The following is a 24184-nucleotide window of genomic DNA, read 5'->3' as shown; positions in this document are numbered from 1 at the left end:
AGAAATATTTCTGACTGTCCGTCATCATTTCCAAGCTTCCTAATTGGAAATGAATCGAATGCGTTTCATCCTAAAATAAAGAAAAAAAAACGAATATCACAGACACTTGTAACGACAGATTTAAATGGAGGCTACAGGCTATATTGATCAATGTTTTGGATTTGCACAGGTGTGTTGTGCTCGTGCGCGGCGCATGCGCATTGCACGCGAGCAGGTGAAGAACGAGCTGCATGCATGTGAAGGGAAACTATAGCGTGTGTTTCACTCACTGGCCGGGACAGGAGCCTTGCAGATGTCTATACTGGAGACTCGGATAGACTGGAGGGTGAGTAGAATATACGTCCAATTATTACTATGCACATTTAAAATGAATTATTCATTCAAAATCTTATTTTAACTCAATGGAGCTGGTTATGGGCGTGTGTTGTAGCATATAGGGTCGGGGTTATTTAAAATAAGTATGAATTAATAAAATACAATTACTTCGTTAGTAACGATGTTCTTGTGAAATGGTTACGTTAATTTAAAGCAATTTATTTTAATGCGCAACAGTCATTAAAGTCAGCGCCTGTAAGGATCGCATAAAAAGCCTAAATAAATAAATAAATAAATAAATATATAGCATTTAAAATGTATCCACGTGCATTTCACATAATAGCTCAGCTTTAACAGATTTTGCATTGTATTACTTGATTTGATTAATACTCACTAATTGAATCAACAAATTATGCATATAGGCCGACTGCTAAAAAAAAATATGAATGTGACATTTTTATGAGTAGGCTATTTTGTTTCCACCTGACATCCGCAGAACCGTCCGCGTTTCAAAATGTCGTTAAAGGCCACACACGCACACACACGCGCGCGCGCGCACACACACACACCAGCGTCGAAAGCGTGAGGCCAAGAGAGATTAACTGCCTTTTAAGTCGCTCCTCTGTTCACTCTGACGTAAAAAAAAACGAAAAACATTTGAATCAGCAAAGTTAATCTCGAGCATCTTTGCTGTTCGCATGCACGGTTGCGCGCATGCGTTGGTCCACTGAAGACCACATCGGATGTTCTCTCTCAAATTAGAATCTGAGCCGGCGTTAAAGGGCCTTTTCGTGCAATTTTATACAACAACATCGTGCTTCAAGCGTGCTCTTTTCGGACCTTGCTGAGCTCCACCAAAAAAAAAAATGCAAATGAGCTCATGCAAGAAGGAGTTTCTTTGGGATTGGTGAGTGATGCATGCATGCTTAGCCCCCCTCGGGCGCATCGCAGGCTCTTAACCACCACTGAGAAAAGTCTTTAACAACACCAGGATCGCTCATTATTTAATTGAGCCTTTCAAACTGACGATTTGTGTGATTTTTGCAAAAATTCAATAAATTGCACAAATCTGCACATTTGGCAATATTGCATGAGTAGCCTACAGTAACTCGAAAAGCTCCAGATAATTATGGCTAATATGAAATTGAAAAACAATTTGTCGTAGACCGTAAAACCCTTAATAAAAAAAACACCCTTAATATAAAATGGTGCATGAAAAATATTTCCAATTGTGCAACACAAGTGAAAAATGTCAGTTCTAAAAGTTGTCCTGTTGTAATAAATGTAAAATAAAACAAATAAAAAGGGAGAGAGACACAGAAGTTATTCATGTGTATTTCTGCCTTGCTTCTGCTTTGACTACGTCCAGACGCACAGCTTTCCGATTGGCCCTCTTTTCAGCCAATCAACGCCGCTCCCTCGAGTTTTCTTTCCTGGTGACGTCAGTCATTGGGGTAACGCCCACCCGGAACCACCGAGCAGACTTTTGGCGAGCTGTAAAGGCAGCCTGTGCCTGTTCCTGTTCCTGCTGCGCGTCTGCGCTCTTTTCGTCCATCAGAGGGAGTCAAGTTTCTTCTATTAAACGCGCAGCCGAGCTCGGGTTGCTCAACAGACGCGACTAGCCACCGCCAAGACCACAAGAGAAATCTTCATTTTCTCTCCTTTTTTTTTTTTTACCGGCTTACCGTGGAACAGACGCCGGTTGGCGGGCGGGCGGATCGTGCTCGGGCCACTTTTTTTTCCGGATCTTCCCCACCAAACTGGATTAACTCCAAGCAGCCTTTTTCGCTTTTGTGTGCGTGTTTTTATTTTATTCTATCATTGTTGTTGTTGTCTTTCCGGGGGGTGACCAACACTTTTCCCCCGGGGGTCACCATGTTGTGGAAATTAGCAGACAACGTCAAGTATGAGGATGATTGCGAGGTGAGTTCGGTCGGGGATAATTCGGGTGACGCACAGAATTTCAATAAAACGAAAACAATCGTAAAAGTGTCAAATATGAGGGTATACGCCCTTAAAACTGCTGGGTGAAAAATCGGGTCACTTCAAGTCACACAACTTTGGGTTGTTTTATACAAAACAACTTATTTGGTGGTGGGAGATAACAAAAATGGGTTGTTCCGTTCAAATCAACTCTGCATGGTCGGTCCAAACTTTGACCCAAATTGGATTGATTTCGACCCAGCAGTTAAGAGTGTAGGCTAAACTAACTTTTCAGATTAAAGTCGTTTTTAACCATTTATCTAGCCACTCAAGTCAGTCAGTCCAGCACATAAAGCAAGCAAATAATACATTTAATAATCACTGTATGTTTTTTCCCAACATATTGTTTATGTTGGATTAGTGATTTTGTCATTTAAAACCCATGTTGTAGAACTTAAATAAAAGGGCTGTTGAGCCAGGCACGTATGATGAAAAAGGCTCAATAAAATAATGATAGATAAATAAATAAATAAATAACAAACGACAGAGAATTATGCCAAACCCTTTAAAGCCATTTAGGAAAAAAACAATCCTCCTGGTTTTGCCATAATGATTCTTTTATAAACACCAAGTGACAGCTGATAGAGTAAGTAAAAAACAAAACAAACAAAAAAACATTAAATATTGTGAATATTGAAAACAGTGTCCTCAAACGTTTGCTCTGTATATTTTGAGTAAAAGAAAAAGAAAATCACGTGACAGCTCAACTTTTTGGGATCAGATCATATTTGAAATCAAAACACTTTCTTTAAAAAAATAAAAAAAAGCTAACTTTTTGGTGTTGGTTGATCAAGGGAAACAAAACAAAATAGGACACTGCATTTCGTTTTCAGGATAATCCACACCATTTGAATGTTGAATTTCCAGCGCTGAAATCCCAAAATGACCAAGTGTCCCCCCCCCCCCCCACCCCAATCCTCCATTCTCCAGGATCGACACGACGGCAGCAGCAATGGCAACCCGCGTCTGCCCCACCTGCCGGCGGTCAGCCAGCACCTGTACAGCACGCCTCCCTCCCTCTCGCACTCGGCCAGCTCGGACTTCCAGCCGCCCTACTTCCCGCCCCCCTACCAGCCCATCTCCTACCCGCAGTCCGGCGACCCTTACTCGCACCTGGGCGACCCCTTCAACATCAACTCGCTGCACCAGTCGCCGGCGTCCAACCAGCAGCAGCAGCAGCAGCAGTCGCCGTGGCCGGGCCGCCAGGGCCAGGAGGGGCTGGCGGCCCACTGCAGGAGCGGCCTGGCCGGGCAGATCCTCGGCTTGGAGGGGGGCGGGGGAGGAGGAGGCTCGTCCGGCCTGAGGAGGGAAGGCTTCCGCCGGCCGGAGCTGCTGGCCCCGCACGCCCACGGCATCGAGGCGTCGGTGATCGGGGAGGGCATGGCCATGCACGACATGCAGGGCCACGGCATGGACGACGTGCAGGTGCGTGCCACCAATTCAGGGGCCTCAAAATCATTGGCCACAACCCTTTGTAATGCAAACACAACACTTTTCAGTTATTTTCACTCCATTTTCAACATGAACGTACTTTTCAAAAGTCTCACACAAAATTGGTACATTTTCCCCGTCTGCATATATGTTTTGACACCCCTAATATATATATATATATATATATATATATATATATATATATATATGTATATATATAGCCATGAAAAACGTGACCTTTCGTCACCTTGCACCCTGGAAATTAAAGTTAAATAAGCAAAAAATACGTTTGATTTAATTTATTATTATTGTTAAAATACATTTGATTGAGTTGATTATGTTTTCCAGGGTGCAAGATGGCAAAAGGTCAAGTTTTTCCACAGGGTATAATCATTCTAGATTGTTTTTGAAGTGTGGCCCTCCATATATTTGTATGATCATCATAATCAGACCCAAATTTCTTGCTTGTTTTGTAAAAAGTAGTGTTTGTCCATTTTGATTTTTATGTATTTATTTTTTTACTAAAATTGTGTTATTTTTGACTTAAGGGTGAACTCAAAATTTCAAGTTATTTTAAGTTGGGCAATTCAAATAAATATTTCCAGTTTTATTTTCAGTTTGGCTGTTGTAAAAATTGGCGGGAAAATTTCACAACAAGGAAATAAGAGTTTAGGCCTACAGAACTAATTGTCTCCCAACATAAAGATAGAAATAAAAACAACTCAGCACATTGCTTATTTTGTTGCACTATCGACGTAGCATTGGTGCCATAAATACCAACTATGCATTTTTTGAGAATCAGGACTAAAACACTTCAAACTAATCAGATGCTTGGGTTTGTTTACCGTTTTTGTGATGTTCCTATCAAATAAGCGAATAAATTGCAAATTGGAACGTGATCCAACGAGTTTATGAAAAATTCTGCCTTTGGGGTGATAAGACTGCTTTGTTTTGATTGACACGCTCATAAATGATTTTCTGGATGTAATATTTTGTTGCTTTATTTAGCTAGCGAGGAAATATTAGACAGCAGCTGACTTGGACAATCACATTTTGTTAAGCCTACCAAAAATGAAGCATAATGCCCGGTAGGCTATTACAAAAAAAAAAAAGAGCATACCTTCTCGTTCTTATTTCTAATTCTGTTCTTTTTTATCAGCACGTGGATGACCATGGTATAATCATGGCAGATCAGACAGTCATCAAAAAAGGTGAGTTTCCAACTGAAATCATTTCTCACTTCTCCTGTTGAGTCATACATGAAGATTCACACCATCGCTTGCAATTACAAGCAACTGCCGCCTTAGCCGTGTGACGAGCATATTCCGAGTAGGCCACAATATGTACAGTACATTCCTGTATGATCCTCCGTGATCCTCCGTACCTGCGAGATGCACTTAGCTAAGCTCCGCGTGATCCCGTTGTGGGGAAGGCGCTTGGGAAAAAAAAAAACGCCCAGTGGGTGAAAGGAAAGCGTAAAAGTCAAAGTATGTGGAGTCGATCGGCGCTCCGGCAGGACATCAGCGTACGGGATGATCCCGCTTTGGGCCCGGCCGGGTGTGTGGGGGCGCGGCAGCGGGCTCGCATGTGAAGGACAGTTTAGTAATTTGTTGGGGCACGAACTGTTTTGATTAAGGATCTTAATTCCTAAATGTTTTGTCATCAGGAGTCCATTAAACGGGCTTTGAGTCAGAGAAACTGCATGTTGACTAATAGCGCTTCTAATCATAGACTTACGTGCAAGGGAGAAAGATGGATGAGTTGCGTAATGTTTGTTGCTGTTCTTTTATGCTTCTATTTCTTTTCTTGCATTCGCCACACAAAAATCATATTTCTAACCTTGTTTTTGTTGTTGTTTGTTTACGGGGTAAAGAAAAAATAAAAAAAACATTTGCTGAGTTTTTTTTAATTTTTTTTACTAGTGCTGTTCCGATCGATCGTGAAAGTTTGTGATCGGAATATGTCGATCAATAGCATTCTTTGACCAAAAATAAATAAATAAATCCCTGCCCTCACTTATGAATAATCCTTTAAAAAAAATCGGATTCATCAATGAATAATAATAATAAAACAGATGAATTGATTATCCAAATAATCTTTAGTGAGCAGATCTAAATTGAAAAACATGATCGCAATCGGTATTGGCCAATCGCACATTGGATGATCCTATCGGAATCGGTAACCCAAAACGCTGATCAAGACATCACTGGTGACTTTTTCACTAGTGACGAGAAAATGAAGCTTCATGAAGCACTTGCGATTTTTTTAGTTCAAAGATGCCATGGAAATTGATTACTTTCTTCTTCAAACCAAGAGTGCCATCTAGAGGAGTCAAAAAATATCACAAGTGCTTCATGAAGCTTCATTTGTCAAACACTACTTACATTTTTAAGTTTGGGTTATTTTTTTGTTGTCAAATGGAACCTACCAAAAAAAAAAGATTCGAGTATTTTTTCATCGAGGGGAAAAAAAAGTATATTTGTATCTGTTTTCGTTTTGCAGCATTAGAATGTATCTAATTTTCATCATTATTGACAAACCTGTTGAAAACACTGGGGAAAAGAGCTTGTTGCAACATGGCCCTGGTTGATCTCTTATACTTTGCTGCCACCTGCTGGCCGTTTTTTTGTAATAACTACCATTGCTTTAAGCGACCTCTTCAGGTCAGAGGCTTCTGTATGCTCTAGCATATAAAAACATAAAATCGTATAAATACGTTTTTGGAACCATGGAAATATTTAAAATAGAACATTTTTATACGTTTTTGGGAGCAAACGAGTTAATAGACTTGGACTCGACTTTCATTACATCGTCAGCTCCAAAAGATTTTCAATTAGTTAGTAGACTAGTCGACTGGTTAACTTATATTTCCGACTGAATAATCACAGATTTCCATGTTGCATTTGTTTTTATATTTCATATGTTCATGATTGGCTTTTGTAGAAGGGCTAAGATGACATATGGATCTCAAGCACCTTTTGAAAAAACTAAAGCAAAAAAAAAAAAAAGAAAGAAAGAAAAGAAAGAAAGAAAAAAGGCCTTTGCTGTTCTCGCCAGAAAGCTCTGCTGACTCATCAGGTCCCGTTCCCACGCTCAAGGGCACGCTGTGGGCAAAGTAGGCTTCCCCCGAGCAGGCAGGAAAGCAGGCAGGCAGGCAGGCAGGCAGGCAGGCAGGCAGGCAGGCAGGCAGGCAGGCAGGCAGGCAGGCAGGCAGGCAAGCAGGCAGGCAAGCAGGCAGGCAGGCAGGCAGGCAGGCAGGCAGGCAGGCAGGCAGCACATGTGTGACTCTTGTGATTTCTGTCTCAGTCTTAGGACTGCGAGGGGCCCGGAGCCTTGATCGCGTACAGAGGACTTGTTATCAGGGCGGCATCCTTGCTGGTGAGGATTGCCGCCTGGCTTTTCTTGTCTTTGTTAGTGTGCTGTGTTGTGGTGGCTGTTTGTCCAGTGACTGTCAAGTGCTTGTACTTTTCTTGTAGATCTTCAAGGATAGCAAAGTAGGAAAACTTGCTGCCCGTATGTACTGTACACGTTCGTGGACGATGGCTTACTGGCTTTTAAATTGGCGCTCTATAATTCAAAACAGTTGTTTCTCTCTTATTGAGATGATTTCGAGTTTCTAATTGTGTAGAATTTACATTTAGCAGGATAACCAACAATGACTGACGTATTGAAGCAAACTTTGTAATATAACACAAACAAAATTACCCTAATCCCTTCTTTGGCCATTTTTGTGGAGCGTTTTGTCGAAACCGTAGGCCCCCAAAAGCTATTGCGAATTACAGAATATATATTATAACAGAAAATTACACAAATATTGTTTAGATTTAGCCTAGTTAGTCACAAACATTATTAGACTATTTAGTCTGAATATTATAATTTAAAAAAACAGTATAGGGTGTCAAAGGGTTTTCTTCTGTTAGGACTTACATGTACTCAACATCCCTGCATTTGATTGTTGTATATATTTTTAACAACAAATTTAGTTAGAAATCATGGAAAATAGTGACAAATATGCAAGAACCTATCATCGCTCAGTTTTGGTTATGAACAAATCCTTTTGAAGTAGAGGCCTTGACACAAGTGGTCTGGTCAGCCAATTTTTGTGTACTCAAAATAACCAAAAATAACCCAACTATGGGTCAAAAATGGACCGATCCTCTACTTTGAATCAAGAATTGTGTCTTTCAGTGTAAAACAACTCATAAATATTGGTCAGATCCTTTACTTGGTCATTTTGTATAAAACAAGCCAGAAAGTTGGGTGAAATTGACCCATAAAGTGGATCTGTCCATTTTTGATCCATAATTGGGTTACTTTTGCCCCAACTGTTTTTAGAGTGTAGAATATGTTCCTCTTAGTTAATTTACCACTAACATATTAACTTTAACCAATTCATGAAAATATGTACAAAAGTGCCATAACATTGTTAATGTAATTTGTGTGCCACGTTTTTTGGAGTGAGGGAAGAATCGGAATATTTGATTAATTACAAATAATTTAAGTCTCCTGTTGAAACTATGTGAAATAGAGCATTTAAATAGGCAAATTGTCGGCCATGTTGGTGGAGTGGAGAAAGACGCAACGTTTTTTAATCTGTTCCTAAATTTGAGTAAAAAAACATATATTATGGTACATTTGATTAAAATATCAAAGTTCAAGAGTAACATTAAAACATTTGTAAAATAAAAGATTTTAATGTTGAAATGTCCCATTTGCCACAAATAGTCAGCCATTTTAGTGGAGTGGGGTCAACATATTGGAGGTATTCTGTTCTTCAATTTGATTTAAGAAATCATATCCTATAATTGAAAATAATAATAAAAAAAAAACATTTTAAAATAAGAGGGGGGGGGGGGGATCATTGACCACGTATTAAGAAATGTAAAAATACTGTATTAGCAATAGCATTTTTAGTTGAATTTTTGCTCCTTAAATTCATGGATTAAAAAAAAGTTTAACATGAGTGGCTTAGAAATTATGTAGAAGCACAATACCGCATTTTTAAATATATAATATTTTAAGCCACCTTTGTGGAATGTGCTATATTGCAAGATTTGCCTTTTTTGTGAGGCTTGAGAATTCACACTTAAACTTGGGAGACCTTAATTAGTTATAAACCAGTCCAAATCCCAAAGTAGTATGATTCATAACTTTTTGTGCCACTTTCTTACTAAATCCACGTTGTAGCGCATGATCAACATGGCTTTGATGAAGAACAAAATGTTACGACTGACTCACCTTCCGTTTCTCGCTCACATCCGTCCTCCTCCCCTCTCAGGACCCGTGACTCTCCCCAAAGGCAACGCGCTGGGCCTCCCCTTCCAGAAGGAGTCCCTGCTCGGCATGGTGTCCAACCCCACCGAGGTCTTCTGCTCCGTGCCGGGTCGCCTCTCACTGCTGAGCTCCACCTCCAAGTACAAGGTGACGGTGGCCGAGGTCCAGAGGCGACTCTCGCCGCCCGAGTGCCTCAACGCGTCGCTGCTGGGAGGAGTTTTACGCAGGTCAGAGCGGAAATAAGTGCACACTTATTTTTGTTGTTATACAAAAACAAACTGCATATATTTGGTTTGACAGAATTACACTTGCTAGAGGACCAAGTATAGAGCCCTGAGGCACACCAAAGTGAACGTCATCCACCCATTTGATCCATTTTCTCATAGCGCTTGTCCTCATTTAGTTTATCCCTGCAGACAGTTAAACACAGATGACATATAGACAAACAAGTTGTACGTTTTTGTAGTTTAAGAGGAACATGGAAAGTCCAAACATGAAGGCTCGATCCGAGATTCCAACCCATAAATTTATCGACTGTCAACTCGTCAACGAAAACTAAAACAAAAAATAATTTTGTCAACACACACTAAAACCCTTATTAATAAACAGTAACTGGGACTAAATCACTATGCATTTTTGTCGGCTAATGAAGATGAGACCATAATGTACTTCACTAAATAAAAACTAGACTCAAATCTATGGACATTTTAGTTCATGAACAAAAACGAGACGAAAATAGTATGATTTTATAAAATCTTGTCTCTGCTAATCTGTCACTGTGACACACAGTGACATACTTCAAATCTGCAGCTAGCAAGTGCACGGTTAAAAAAAAAGTAAATTGTAGTTGTAACATTAATCCAACAATAATTCTAATCCGATCGCTAACTAATGCTGGCTAATTTACTAGCTTATAGCATGGAACCTTAGTAGCCACTTGTTGATATACTGTAATTGTGTGTCAAGTTGTTATAGTTTTAGATCTGAAATGTTCAACATTATCTCCTGACAAAAAAGATACAGGGGTAACATGATTGTCCAGACTAAAACTAGACTAAAACCAGGGATGTGATTTTTCCGCTAATTCGCGGAATTCCGTTTTTTTTTTATCTGCCCCCCCCCCCCCAAAAAAAAATTCGATATTTATTTATTTTTTTTTTTTAAAGTAGTTCATTGTGTATGCACATGACTCCGACAGATGACATCTTCTGCTATAACAAAGACATTTGTGGTATGCTCTAATATGAGTTACTTTTCATTTGGTCATGATACAATTATTTGTTCATGAAATTTGAACTCTTCAACATTATTTATGTGTTAATTTAGTAATCACATTAGTTAGATATGATGATATTCTCAGTGATAGTTTTTAAAAGCAAAGGCAGTCCAATGTTTTTGAATGTGACTGATTTTGAGTTGACTAAAACTGCCATTTTATATGGGATAGTTCAATATACATTGAAAATTTATGCTGTTGTTTTGTCTATTTCTTTGTCATGTGAGTGCATTGAAAGTACTTAAAAACACGGACCCTGGACCTAGCTGGGTGCCAGCGGCCCCCAGACCCCCGGCTAAATTTTCAGATAATTTCACTTTGGTCAAATCACATCCCTGTAAAACGCTGACAGTGTTTGGTGACTAAAACTAGATGAATGAAATTATGTTTTTTGGGCTAAAATGCTCTATTTATAGTCGACTAAAAATGGACTAAATAAAAACGGGATGAGGTTGACTATGTTAAAAAGTAACACGCGTGTTTGAAACTGACAAATTTTTAAAATGGCGGATCAAATTAACACTACTTGCTAGTGGACCAAGTATAGAGCCCTGAGGCACACCAAAGTGAACGCCATCCATCGATTCATCCATTTTCCATAGCGTTTGTCCTCATTTAGTTTATCCAGTCAATCGCAAGGAACAAACTGTATAGACAAACAAGTTGTACGTTTTTTGTGGTCCGAGAGGAAAATGGAAAGCCCACACATGAAGGCTCGATCCGAGATTCAAACCCAGAAATCTATCCACTGTCAAAGCATGACTTGAGATACAAGAGTTACAAGCGTGGTCACAATTTAAAGACAAAATAAACTTGTATGTCAAGGCATATGTGGTTTGTAGTGAATTTTCTTCAGAGGGATACCTCACCGCAGATACTAACCACACTGAGCTGGATAGGAAGTGTGTGTGTGTGTGTGTGTGTGTGTGTGTGTGTGTGTACAGACACCCCTGACAGGAGATTTTGTGCTTGTCGCGCACGTTTGCTGCTTCCCATGTGCCTGGCGTTTTTGCTGACACACACACGCGCACAAATTCACAAGCATGTTTAAGTAGGTCATATAGCACGGGGGGGGGGGGGGGGGGGCATCGCCAGTGAAGGGACGTGAGGGCTGCGCACACCAAAGATGTTGCCCGTCTCACAGGGCGAGCTGGACCGCCACTCATGCAGAAAGTGCGTGGCGGGGAGTTGTGTTATTCGTGCAGACGACACATCATCGCCGATGTTGCCACTCAATTGTCTGGTGACCTTTTCACTTAACAAAAGCGCGTGTTCATCTCATTTATATGTCATCACGTGGACGGGACGGCAAGTTCCACAGGTTATTTCCACTCCTGTATGTATTCTTTTTTTTGGGGGGTAATTAAATGCTTGGAACCAGTCCAGGCACGTTTGCCTTCACAGTTAGATGCTTGCATGTTTTGTTTTGGGGGGGGGTTTCCGGGTGCTTCAGGTTCTTCCCACATTCCAAAAACATTCATGCTAGTCTAATTGAAGACCAAATTCTCAGCATGCCCAAATTTAGATGGCATGGACTCCTGCAAACCCACTTAGAATAAGCCCTATAGAAAATGGATGGATGGATGACATTTGGTTTGGTGTACCTCAGGGCTCAATACTTGGTCCCCTATAAATAAATAAAGACATAGTGTTATTCAGTCAAACCAACAGAAAAATTGCTCTTGCTCTGTCAATTTTTACTAGGGGTGTCAGGCGATTATTATTTTTTTATTGTAATTAATCGCATGACTTCAATAGTTAACTCACAATTAATCGCACATTTTACACCTGTTCTAAAAATACAATAAAATGTACAATATTTTTTTCTTTAAGTGTTTATACTCTCGTTAACATAAACATGGAAAAATGTTAAACTAATATAAACATGGCTGCATCTTTTAGCCACTGATACAGTAATTTCATAATTCATAAAATTGAGTTAAAATATAGATGTGCTGTACTATAAAAAAAAAATGAGTGTGATATTGATTTGTGCGGAGGTCATTTTTCTACCACTAGATGGCATAATTGCATTTGTAAGACATTGGTAACAGCTCAGTGCATTTTTTTTTCATATTAAGAGCTATCTAATCTTTAACATGAAGTAACTTGCAAAATTCCGTACATTTTTAAAATTGGAAAATACACAACTTGACCCCAGTCTCCACAAATATATGCATTATTATTAACTGTAAATTTATTACTACTACATTTTTACATGGACTTGTCTCTTTTGTAGCGACTGGAATTCCCCCAGAACAGGGTTTCCAAAGCATTAATTTGGACACCCCTCATTTTTACATTTCCAACGTAGTTTTCTGTGGAACACTAATAAAACGACCCTGTGTTGACAATTGTTAACGAAGGCTTGCGAGTGTTTGTGAACATAGGGAATGTTTTTTTTCCTCAGGGTTCGTCTTCAAGAAAATCTGCAACCATTAAAACTGTTTGCGAACGTCTGGCGAACATTTAGAACCATTTGCGACCTTGAACGTACCTTGACGAAAAACAAGATTTACTTTAGGTGGAATGGTTGTCTGTGATTGGCTGACAACAAGTCCAGGATGTACTCTGCTTCTCCCTCGCAAAGACAGCTGGGATAAACCCCAGCTCATCTGTGAGCCTTAATGAGGATGAGCACTTTCAGAAATGGATGGATGGGTTGACGGAATCCGTCCCAAAAACATGCAAGCAGAGTATTAAATGTCGTGTTCATTTCCCAAAGCACCGTGAAAACATTTCTCTAAACGTCAGCTTGCTGTGCTGTTGACAGTTACTGACTGTGTTGCTTTTGTGCGTGTATCTGGGGTGTGTCCACAGAGCCAAGTCGAAAAACGGCGGTCGCTCATTGCGAGAAAAACTGGACAAAATTGGACTCAACTTGCCCGCGGGAAGAAGGAAGGCGGCCAACGTGACTCTACTTACCTCACTTGTGGAAGGTGAGACGCGTCACTCCGTCGCTGCGTCTTCTTCGTTGGCTGTAATTACTCTGGGGCTGGAATGTTGCTCCAATAAAGTGAGAATGTGGGAACGTCAATCTTGTCGTTTTGCAAAAATGTTACGAGTGTGGCGTTAGCGTCTGAACGTCAAGCTGCAAATGCCACCCGTCATTGACATTCTTAGCGATTGAACAATAACAACTTTATATTTCGACGACTTCTTAAAATAATCGTCATTTTTTAAAAAAAAAATTCAGGAAACATGAAAATGTTAACCATTTGCATCATGAGGAGATGATTTAGGCAAAAAAAAATTATATATATTTCAAAAAAAAAATAAAAAATATATTTATAAAATATATATGTTTTAAAATATATATATTTTTATATTTTTTGCAAAAAAATGACTTAAGCAATTCTTTTAAGAAAGTGACGATTTGCTGTATTCAAAAACATGCATGTCAGTTCCTGTATTCATACAGAAATATATAATTATACAATTCAAGCCTGTTGGCTTTTACATTAGGCACCCTGGGGCCCGCCCAAATCAGCAGTGTGGGATATATAATGGCCACTGGGACCGAACGCCATAACTTCTGCTTTCTTTTCATTGGAATTCAAAAAAATTCAGTGTCAACCAGGCCTTGATTTCCTCCAGACAGGACAAAAGTGTCTTTACTGAGAAAGAGTCCTTTTTGCTCAACGGGACATAGCTCTGACCATCATCCGCTTAGCAGTGGAAGTAAATAGCATGTTTTCTTAAGCTGGAATCCAGGGGCAGCAAACACAATGAAAATAGCAGGGGCCTCATCATTGAACCCTGTGGAACACCATACAACCGTTGGTTAGAGCGGGACTCAGACCAACCAGGGCTATTATAAAAAGTTCTGTCTGCCATATTGGATCTAAGCCACTTTAGAGCACCACCACTAATGGCCACCTGGTGCCTTAAATGAGGCGACAGAATACGGCGCTCCACCATATTGTAGCCTCCAGTGTCATTAGCCAGAAGGATGATATTCAAAAAACGTAGCAGAGTTGACTTCATCCTAAAACCTGACTGTTCAGTTCCATGCTAAAGGGTTCAGCAAAGCTAACAGTCAACGTTCACAAATGTCGGCGCAAGTATTTTTTCTGCAACAACTCATATGGCATCAGCGAGTCTGACTGGTCAGCTGACACTATTATCATCATCATCATTCAGCATTCTGCGCTTTGCCCTCAAGTCCTCCAAAACGCATCCTTTCACCTCTCCGTCGTGAATGTTTGCTAGTTATAACTTAGCCCCGCAGCGATCACGCTCACGAGAACTGTTGGCCTCTGTCTTCCTGCTGGCGTCACTTTGACTAAAAAAGTCTGATGACTGCACGGGGAGAATGTCTGGAGGCCTGCTGTTATTTCCAGACCTCGCCAGTTGAATCCGGCCTTGTTATCTCGTGCGCCGCTCGCCAGGAGGCCCGGCTGACCTTAAAGCTTCAATACAAAGCGCTGCGAGCGAAAAACTGATATGCACCCTCGTGAATTTCTTGATGTTGTTACCTAACAGGCCGAGGCGTTCTTTCTCATGACACATACACGCGTTGTGTTTCTCCTCAGGTGAAGCTGTTCATTTAGCCCGTGACTTCGGTTACGTGTGCGAGACGGAGTTTCCCGCCAAGGCCATGGCCGAGTACCTGGGCAGGCCGCATGTGGAACGCAACGAGGTTAACTCTCGCAAGAATATGCTCCTTGCTGCCAAGTGAGTTGTCATATCTTGTGCGGAGGAATTCTCTTTCACTAATTGTTGATGGAATTTGCGAGTTCCTTAAAGTCCTTAAAGTCTCTTGAGCTCCAAGACGAAGTGCGACAATTTTTTTGTCTGAGCTGTTGTTACAGATTACAGTACTGTTGCAGACATTTTTATATCATTAATATTACCATTAATTAATACGAATAATAATTCATTAATATTGTCCAACAAAGCATGTGTGCCATCTAGTGGTGATTGGTGATATTACAACTGAAGACTAAAAAAAAAAATATATATATATATATATATATATATGTGTGTGTATATGTATATATATATGTATATATATAAAAAAAAAAAAAAAACATTTATTAAATTTTTTTAATTTATTTGTTTTTTTTTAAAAAAAAAAAAAGGAGAGCAATGATGTCAAATCGAATGAACAATACTGAGCTCTCCTGGAAAAAACAACAACAACTGAAGACTACAGTACACATCTGCATTTTCGCAGTTCGGAACCTTTCAGTTTCGGAACCCTGGACTTGTGAACTTGCAGATGTCTACTGTAGTCTTCAGTTGTAATTTCACCAATCACCACTAGATGGCACACATGCTTTGTTGGACAATATTAATTAATTGTATATTTTTCATATTCTGGATTTTCGCCCTGTTTTCTGGATTTTTTTTCCACACTGCACCCTCATAGAATGTTTTTGTTTAAAAATAATAATAATTTAAGGGAAAAAAAACACCACCCCATACTTGTACTTTATTATTTATTCAATATAACAAATGGAGTTTTTTCAGTTTAAAAAAAAAGTCGCTTTCTTGAATAATTGTGGCGCATAAAATATGTAGAAAACAAATGTGAAATGAATTGTTCGCTCATCCCCCGCAGACAAATCTGCAAGGAGTTCACCGACCTGCTCACCCAAGACCGCTCGCCGCTGGGCAACTCGCGCCCGGCGCCCATCCTGGAGCCGGGCATTCAGGGCTGCCTGACCCACTTCAGCCTCATCAGCCACGGCTTCGGCTCGCCGGCCATCTGCGCCGCCATGACCTCGCTGCAGAACTACCTGAACGAGGCCCTCAAACAAGTGGACAAGATGTACCTGAGCTCCGACTCGCAGGGAGCCTCCGACGGCGGCGGCAAATCCGCCGACAAACTGGACAAGCACAGGAAATGAGACTACAACCCCCCACAACCTCCCGCCCATTTCCCTGTGAACTCTGAGACCCCTGGCTACCCTACAACCTTTACAATCTAGTATTGCCATGTGTGGCTGCGTTTGATATCACGCTATTTATCATCGCTTTTTATCTCCTTCACTGCCATTGACGGCTATAGATGTCAAAAATCCATTTTAACCGAACTGGCAGTGAATGACATAATGAGCGATATAGTCAACTCCATAAAAATCAAGAAATCGTGATTAGGAAATAGAGAAGGAGTAAAGAATTGCGAACACAGCTTCTCCGAGAACCTGCCAGGCAACTTGGACGCTATGACGAGGAGTGCCAGCCCTTTTTCTCCCCCCCGTCAAGAGGACATCATTTCAAGATGAGTTGCTGTGAGCTCCCATCGCTGCCCTTCCTCCTCCCTCCTCCTCCTCCTCAGTGGCGTCTGGAGGCAAATCCTCTGATTTCCTGTGTCTCGACGGACTCGCAAAAGGACAACTTTTTTTTTTTATTTTATGAGAAAGAAATGCAATTGCCCGTCGTTTTTTTTTTTTTTCTGTTATTATTGCTCGTGCTTTGTTTGTATGACTGCGTGGGGAGGACTCCAATGTTGTTTTTGCGCCGTCTGAATGGGTCACACAACAGAAGCCTCGCTGATGCTATCTTGAAGGAGACATATTATGTAATTTTGTTTGTTTCAACTAGGGGTGTCAAAATTAGTGCGTTCATTTTGAGTTAATTTAAAGTTCCTTTAACGCCACTTTTTTTTTTTAAATGCGCGGTTAATAACCGCCCCTTAGTTGGAAATACTGTACTGCGGGAATTACAGTCAACACAGTAGACAAACTAGACAAGAACAAGAAATGTCCTGTCAAAATTTGAGCAATAATAATAATGCATATATTTGTAGAGAATGAGGTGAAGTTGTATTTTAAAATGTAAAAAATGTGCAGAATTTCACGAGTTACTTCATGCAAAATATTATTATAATATTATTATAATTATAATATTATATATTAGGTCTTAATATGAGCTGTCACCGTCTTACAAATGCAATTATGCCATCTAGTGGCAGAAAAATGACCTCAACACAAATCAATAGGCCTATCACTCGTTTTTTACAGTACAGTACATCTTTTAAATTTTAACTCAATTTTCAATATATTTCTATTAATTTACATTCCCCCCCCCACACACACACACACTTTTATGTTAACAAGAGGAGGAAAACTTAGGGGAAAAAATATTGTACATTTTATTGTACATTTAGAACATATATAACATTTGCAATTAATCTTGAGTTAACGATTAATTTCACTGCCAGACGTTTTCAGAAACGGGTTGTCCCTACTGCCAGCCGATTTAAGCATTTTGAGTGATCTTTCAAGGTCCACAGAAAATGTTGTGTTTGGACTATGGAAACACACATACTACCAAATGAAAGATTGGACTCTCATCTTTCATTAGAAAAAAAAAGTTTGTTTCTACCTTATTCCGTTTTTCAGTAATCAACAATAGAAAATGGTTAGTTTCACCTCTGTTTTGAAACAAACGTCTTTTAACGTCTTTGGCACTCCTCCATAGGATTTTACTAAACGTTATTTAACGTTTTTGGCAGTCAAAGAGTTAAAGTCATGCGATTAATTACGATTACAATTTTAATCGCCTGACAACCCGAGTTTCAACGTTTTGAAACGTTTTAAAGTTCCCAGGTGTCAGAGTAACATGTGATTTGCTTTTAGCAAAACACACTAAGGTATTTGGTATTATGAAAGTAAGTTAAAAAAGGACATTTTAATTAGATTGCCCATCATGCAAACAGACACAGCACATCCTCCACACTCAATTTGGCTGCAGCTTGAAAATGGAGGATCTTCACCCAGCCAAGCTTCCGGCAGTTTTTACGTCAATGAAATATTTGGAAGAGCTTGCTCTCACAAAACATGTCGAAAAAAAATAAATAATTACTCGACAACAAAATGTACCTGCTTGTGTTTTTTTCCACACTTGATAGGATGAAAGGCACCCAAATGTTTGTATACAATTAAAAAGTCACTTTTCCATAATGTGTCCCCTTTAAAACGTGTTGTATTTGTTACCAAATGTGTTCATCCTTTAAGTATTTGAAAAAAAAAAAAAGCAACTTAACGATGAGTTAACTCCTGCGTGTGCTTGTGTTGTGTTGTGAGCATGCAGATTTACTGTAAATATTTTTTTCTAATTAGACATTAAATCCCAATGCAGAATTTTAGCTACACAAGCTTGTCCCCGGATGTAAATATTTTCTAATTTATGTTGTAATTTAATGGGCTGTTTTTTTTTTTGTAAATAATTGCCACTTTTTTGTTCGTTTCTGGTGTGTGGTTTTTATGATGATGTGTTTTATAATAAACAGGTTAGTTTTTCTATCGAGTAGAGAAATTAGCAAGTGGGCATGATATAATTTTTGGGGGGTTTTTGAAATGATGTAAAGATTACAAAAAAAGAAAAAAATCAGCAAGGAAAATAAATTTGATTCAAGCCTGACGTTTTGGCAGTGACTCGCATGTTTCTTTTCAAAGTGATTTACTGGAATGGATCAGTCACGTTTTGGACGGCATTCTATAAATAAAAAGTCAGTGGAGAGGAACGGGAAGCCAGTTTTAGCTTCTTTCAGGTGTCACGTGACAGTTTCCCAGCTGAGAACCAATCATTTGTTTTTGTTTTGATTAGAGATGGTTTGATTATCTGATGTCTGTCGTACGTTTCATTTTACAAGGTTTCTTCCCAACCGGCGGCGCCAGTTTTACAATGCGGAGCTCTCAACCTGGTGGGTCAAACGGACCCGTTTTAATCCGCTTACATTGCTTGTACAAACTGTTATAATACGGGTAAAGCGACCCTTTTCTTAAACTTCTTGTAATGTTGCAGGTCAAAATGACCCGCTTCAAATTGGACATGTTACGAAGAAAAGTTTCCATTTTAGCACTTTTGTTGCATTGCAGGCCAAGCTAACACATTTTAACCCTCTTGTTATATGGTGGGTCGAATGAACTCGTTTTAATCAGTTTTAATGAGTCGAATTTGGGTGTTTTAACCCTACTTAGATTGCGGGTCAAACTGACCCATATGTTAACCCACCCAGGATGTTGTGGGTAAAAGTCACCTGTTTAAATGCTCCCTTTACGTCCGTTTTTTTTTTGTTGTCACGGGTCATTGTGACCCGCATTATGTTTAATGGTCATCAGCAAACAAATACAAATGTTTAAAAAAAAAATATATATATATATATATATATATATATATATATATATATATAAATATATACACTCTTAAAATAGTTGGGTCAATAGTAACCCAATCATGGATAAAAAAAAAAATACCGATCTACTATATTGTGCAATTTGACCCAATTTTCTGGGTTATTTTATCCAAAATGACCCGAAGTTGGGTCAAATTAACTCGAAGTAGAGGATCTGACCCAACTTTATGGGTCGTGAAATACAAAATGACAACAACAACAAACAAAAAAAAATATATATATATACATCCAAAGTTGGGTCAAATTTATCCAAGTAGAAGATCTGACCCAACTTTTTGTTTTGTTTTGTTTATATATATAAACAAAACAAAAAAAATTTGGGGCGGAGGAGCCGACCTAACTTTGTGGGTTGTTATATACAAAATGACTATTTTTGTGCTAAACAATCCAGAAAATTGAGTCAAACTAACTCAAGGAGAGGATCGAACCCAACATTCTGGGTTGTTTTATACAATATGAACCCAATTTTTTTTACCCAAGTAGATGATATGTCCATTTTTGACCCATAAAAGGGTTATTTTTGACCCAACTGTTTTTAGAGTGTATATTAAGATATACAAACGAAATTTTAAAAAATATGAACATGAAACTCATTTGAATTGTTTTTCTTCTAATTATTCTTTTTGCTGACCATTGGCTTTTTTTTGGGTGTACCAAGAAACTTCTCCTTCACTCATGCCTGTCCCATATAGTGTAGTTCCACTCAACAGTCCTTGCATGTGCTAGTAGATTTTTGTTTTGGAAAAAAAAAATGTCAAAGGCGTGTTCGCCAGCCATTAGCGTTGGCAGGATGAGCCTCTCCCCCTAGAACCGGTTCAACCAGAAGTGTCGGCATTGGTGTCTCAGCGGTTGACTGCCTGTCTCGTGTTCGAGATCAGATAGTGGGAGGAGGACGTGGTTGTGGGGAAGACGACGTCGCGTAGCGTCGGTATCGGCGAAAGTGTGTGTGTGTGTGTGTGTGTGTGTGTGTGTGTGTGTGTCGGGGGAGCAGCCGTCTTTGATGACCGGTTGAACTCAACTCAGGAGTGAGACCTCATTTGATGCCCTGCCGATAAAGTTCTCTGGGTGATTGAGTGGACCTGTCAGCACTTAAACTGATCCCACACCAGATGCACTCAACACGTCAGCTATGTGAACCACTACAAACATGCAGATTTGATGGTTAAAATGGACACAACAGAATCATTTTCACCATTCATCCAACCACTGACATAAATGAATTACATTAAATTGATACACAATATATTTTGTAGCAGAAGTAACTTCATCTATACATTGACATTTAAATAAATTAAATTAATTTACAAAATATTTTGGAATAAATATTTTTTCACTCCTTATTCTATGTTGAAATTCTATTTCATTTAAATTAAATTACAATAAACTAAATAAAAAAATTGTATTTTAATAGTTTTCATCCATTTACTTAAATTAAATTAAATGACATTAAATAAAATGTATTCACTTGAATTGAATTAAATGTATTTACTACTTCTATTGGGAAGTTCAGTATTTTTCATTCTTTGTTTATTATACACTTCACCAGTTTAATCCCCCCCCCTCCCCCCCTTCCCAGTCGTTTCTTAATTTTTCCAAAGTCTTGCAAGAAGTCTGACGCACCCAATAAAACAGAGAGAAAAAAAAAAAAGCACGAGCAAGCGCAGACTTGCGCAGCCTACCTGCGACCTCCGTCACGTCTGCTCGTCAGACAAAAGAATGCCGGACTGCTGCGCCTCTCTTATTGTGAAAGAGCTCGGCCCGAGTGACCCTCCTTGAATGTGGGCCGCGGCACATGACAGCGCGGGTTTGTTTGATTGCTTTTCTGCATTAGCCACCAAAGCGCTGCTGACAAGCGCGACCAAATGTCATATTGTTTGCTTGCAAACACCAAAGTGGCGCAACATTCGCAAACACAGAATGTCATACATTCAGCTCTTGTTGAAAAATGCACTTTTACGCACTAACATGCTTCTCCGATCCACTTGTTGGCCGCAATTGTGCTTATCAGCAGTGAGACGAATCGCTCGCTCGCATTTGCTGACCACCCAAACCACTTTGTGAGCTTCACCGTTGCGATCTTAACATGACTTGCAGGGAGCGCATTCTCGAACCCGAAAAGAGAATCTGGAGTTGAGCTTGAGTTGTGCCAGCGTAGGAAACAGATGGTCCCAAAAATCGAAATGATGTTCTCCAAAATAAAGGAGCAATGGGAGAGTTTGTAATTGAAGATGAAATTCTGCCATTAAAAAGTGCAACCGAGTGACAGAAAATGTCTTGAATGACTTTAACATCGTTCAGCATTAAAAATTCACATGATTTAGCGCCATGTAATTTATTTATTTATTTATTTTCTCAAGGGGGTCATCAAGGGGTCGCATTTTGAAAATGTGGACAATAACAAAAAAATTTTTTACAGTAGTGCATGAACATTTTTCTTTTTTTTGCAATATATCTTTCATGGCACTAATCCGCAAAATTTTCTCGCACCTTCATTCAGTTTTGCAACTTGACCATCCAAACTGCAGCAAATAACAAAAACATTGAGTACAATTACGCATCTACGTATATTCACTCATTTACTCCCAGCCATTTTCGCTGAAGCAACCCCCTTCGCTCCCGGCTGTTTTACTAGACAGATTTTGCAAGGCCTACAGAATATTATGTTTTATTGCTATAAAAACATATAACCTACCAAACGATAGATTAGAGTGTCTTCTGTCATCAGGACATAAAAGTGCATTTGCATCTGTTTCCCTTTTGCAGCGATTAGCATTAGAATATAGCTAAGTTTAATCATTATTCACAAATCTGTTGAAAACGCTGGGAAAAAGAGCTTGTTGCAACATGGCCCTGGTTGAGCTCTTATACTTATACCGAGCTCTCTTGCTACTATTTTGTGACCAGCACCAAATTTATTTTTGTGATATGAATCTGCGTCCAGACTAATTGTTTTTTTTTCACTCACAAAGGCAGTACTTCATTGAATTACTGATCCTCTTTTTATTTGTGCTTTGCTTCCTTTGTTTGCAGTTGTTGCAGGCGTGACTTTCCCTCTGACTCGTCCTGTCTGCCCCCCTAGCATGACTCACAGGTGAAACACCTGGAGGTCGTCTTCGTCTATGGAAAACCTATAATCATTTTTAACGTGTAACGTCTAGCTAATTACACATTACACATATACGAGTTGGCTTTTTTTCTCCATTAGTAAAACAAACAAAACATTTTTTTAATTTGTAGTATTATTATAAGTAAGTGCAGGTTGTAGGTCACATTAATGGCGGGAAAAAAGCTTTGAAACAGCAATGTAAAGTGACAGGCAACAATGAACAAATTAAATTAAATATCAGTATATACCCGTTTTGTGTTTTACAAACAACCCCAGATTTCACCTCGAGTAACTCAATTTGTGAATAAACTGAGATCAACATTATTTCACTACACTTTTACTGACATTCTTACGGAGACCCCCCCTGATGCCAGAATATGAGAATAAGTGTTATTTTCTAACTCTTTGACTGCCAGACGTTTTCAGAAAAGGGATGCCGTGGGTGCCAGCCGATTTAAGCATTTTGACTGATCTTTCAAGGTCCACAGAAAATTATGTGTTTGGACTATGGAAACACACATACTACCAAATGAAAGATTGGACTCTCATCTTTCATCAGAAAAAAAAAGTTTGTTTCTACCTTATTCCGTTTTTCAGTAATCAACAATAGAAAATGGTTAGTTTCACCTCTGTTTTGAAACAAACGTCTTTTAACGTCTTTGGCACTCCTCCCTAGGATTTTACTAAACGTTATTTAACGTTTTTGGCAGTCAAAGAGCTAATATGGACCCTCAATTTAGTCATCTATACGTTCAATTTGGCTATTTGAGGGCACAGATGGGGGTAAATATTAGCATTTTTTTCTTCTCACAGTAAGTACTTTAAGTACTGTACCTTGGCTCAATAAAGGTAGAAAAATACTGCCCTCTATACATCCACTATTATTATATTATATATTATATAATTATATTCAATGACTTTTACTGTGTATTCTATTTTTGAAAATGATTGCAAAAAAAAAAGCCAAACACCAAATATGTCATGATTGCCTTTTGTGCATGGCAGGTCTGTTTTCTCCTGGCAGGTCAGGCAGGTGGGTGTGGCTGGCACACCTGGGCTCAATTGGATCATCAGCCTTTCTCAATAAAAAGCCTGATCTGCACCCAAGGTGGCGCCGGATAATTCCATCCCATGCGTTAGCGACACACAGCATATCTTCTAGCGTTAATAGTGTTTGCATTTTGTCTAAGGTATCACAAAGTTTTTGTAACCTGTTTGACTCGGATCTTTGTTTTTTGTCATCGTTTTCTTCGTCAAGATACTACACACACGCCTCTTGAGTATTTTTTTGTTTTTGCCTTACCTCAGCCAAATAAACTGTTACCTTTTTTTCTACCGGGGTCCGACCCAGACAAACAGCAACAAAATATGGTTAAATGGACTGCTTTTATATAGCGCTTAACTACATCATATGGTGCCCAAAGCGCTTTACAATTAAGCCTCACATTCACCCATTCATACACACATTCACCACCAGTGGTCAGTTTTAAAGTAATATTTAAGATTGGAAGAGGGTAAAATAAAGAATTGAAAAAAAAATAAAAATAAAATAAAAGTCACTCAAGTGATGAGGAATGAACTCACAACCTTCAGCTTGGGAGACAACGAACGGATCAACTCCCTGAGCCGATATCGCTCATGTCAGCTGGAA

General features: G+C 39.2%; 1 protein-coding gene across 2 annotated transcripts; it reads left to right on the top strand.

Annotated features, from left to right (window-relative positions):
• Window positions 1–1815: 1815 nt before the first annotated feature.
• On the top strand, window positions 1816–18646 carry tfap2c (transcription factor AP-2 gamma (activating enhancer binding protein 2 gamma)). 2 transcript variants are annotated; one of them, XM_077572872.1, is made up of 8 exons: window positions 2054–2238; window positions 3229–3723; window positions 4889–4940; window positions 7036–7107; window positions 9008–9230; window positions 13100–13218; window positions 14815–14956; window positions 15846–18646. In XM_077572872.1, the coding sequence occupies exons 1-8, from the start codon at window positions 2191–2193 to the stop codon at window positions 16132–16134; spliced, it is 1440 nt and encodes a 479-aa protein (XP_077428998.1). In that variant the 5' UTR covers window positions 2054–2190; the 3' UTR covers window positions 16135–18646. The 2 variants fall into 2 exon arrangements, with proteins under 2 accessions (XP_077428999.1, XP_077428998.1); XM_077572873.1 differs by lacking the exon at window positions 7036–7107 and having other exon boundaries at window positions 1816–2238.
• The last annotated feature ends 5538 nt before the right edge of the window (window positions 18647–24184 follow it).

This window comes from Vanacampus margaritifer, chromosome 8 (genome assembly GCF_051991255.1).
Source record: "Vanacampus margaritifer isolate UIUO_Vmar chromosome 8, RoL_Vmar_1.0, whole genome shotgun sequence".
Lineage (NCBI taxonomy): Eukaryota > Metazoa > Chordata > Actinopteri > Syngnathiformes > Syngnathidae > Vanacampus > Vanacampus margaritifer.
This window is presented reverse-complemented; position numbering and strand designations above follow the sequence as displayed.

Excerpts from the sequence above, each read along its gene's own strand:
- tfap2c (XM_077572872.1), top strand. The coding sequence starts at position 2,191 with ATGTTGTGGAAATTAGCAGACAACGTCAAGTATGAGGATGATTGCGAG. Across the intron at positions 4,941-7,035 it reads TCAGACAGTCATCAAAAAAG|TCTTAGGACTGCGAGGGGCC; the intron begins GTGAGTTTCCAA and ends TTTCTGTCTCAG. Across the intron at positions 9,231-13,099 it reads CTGGGAGGAGTTTTACGCAG|AGCCAAGTCGAAAAACGGCG; the intron begins GTCAGAGCGGAA and ends GTGTGTCCACAG.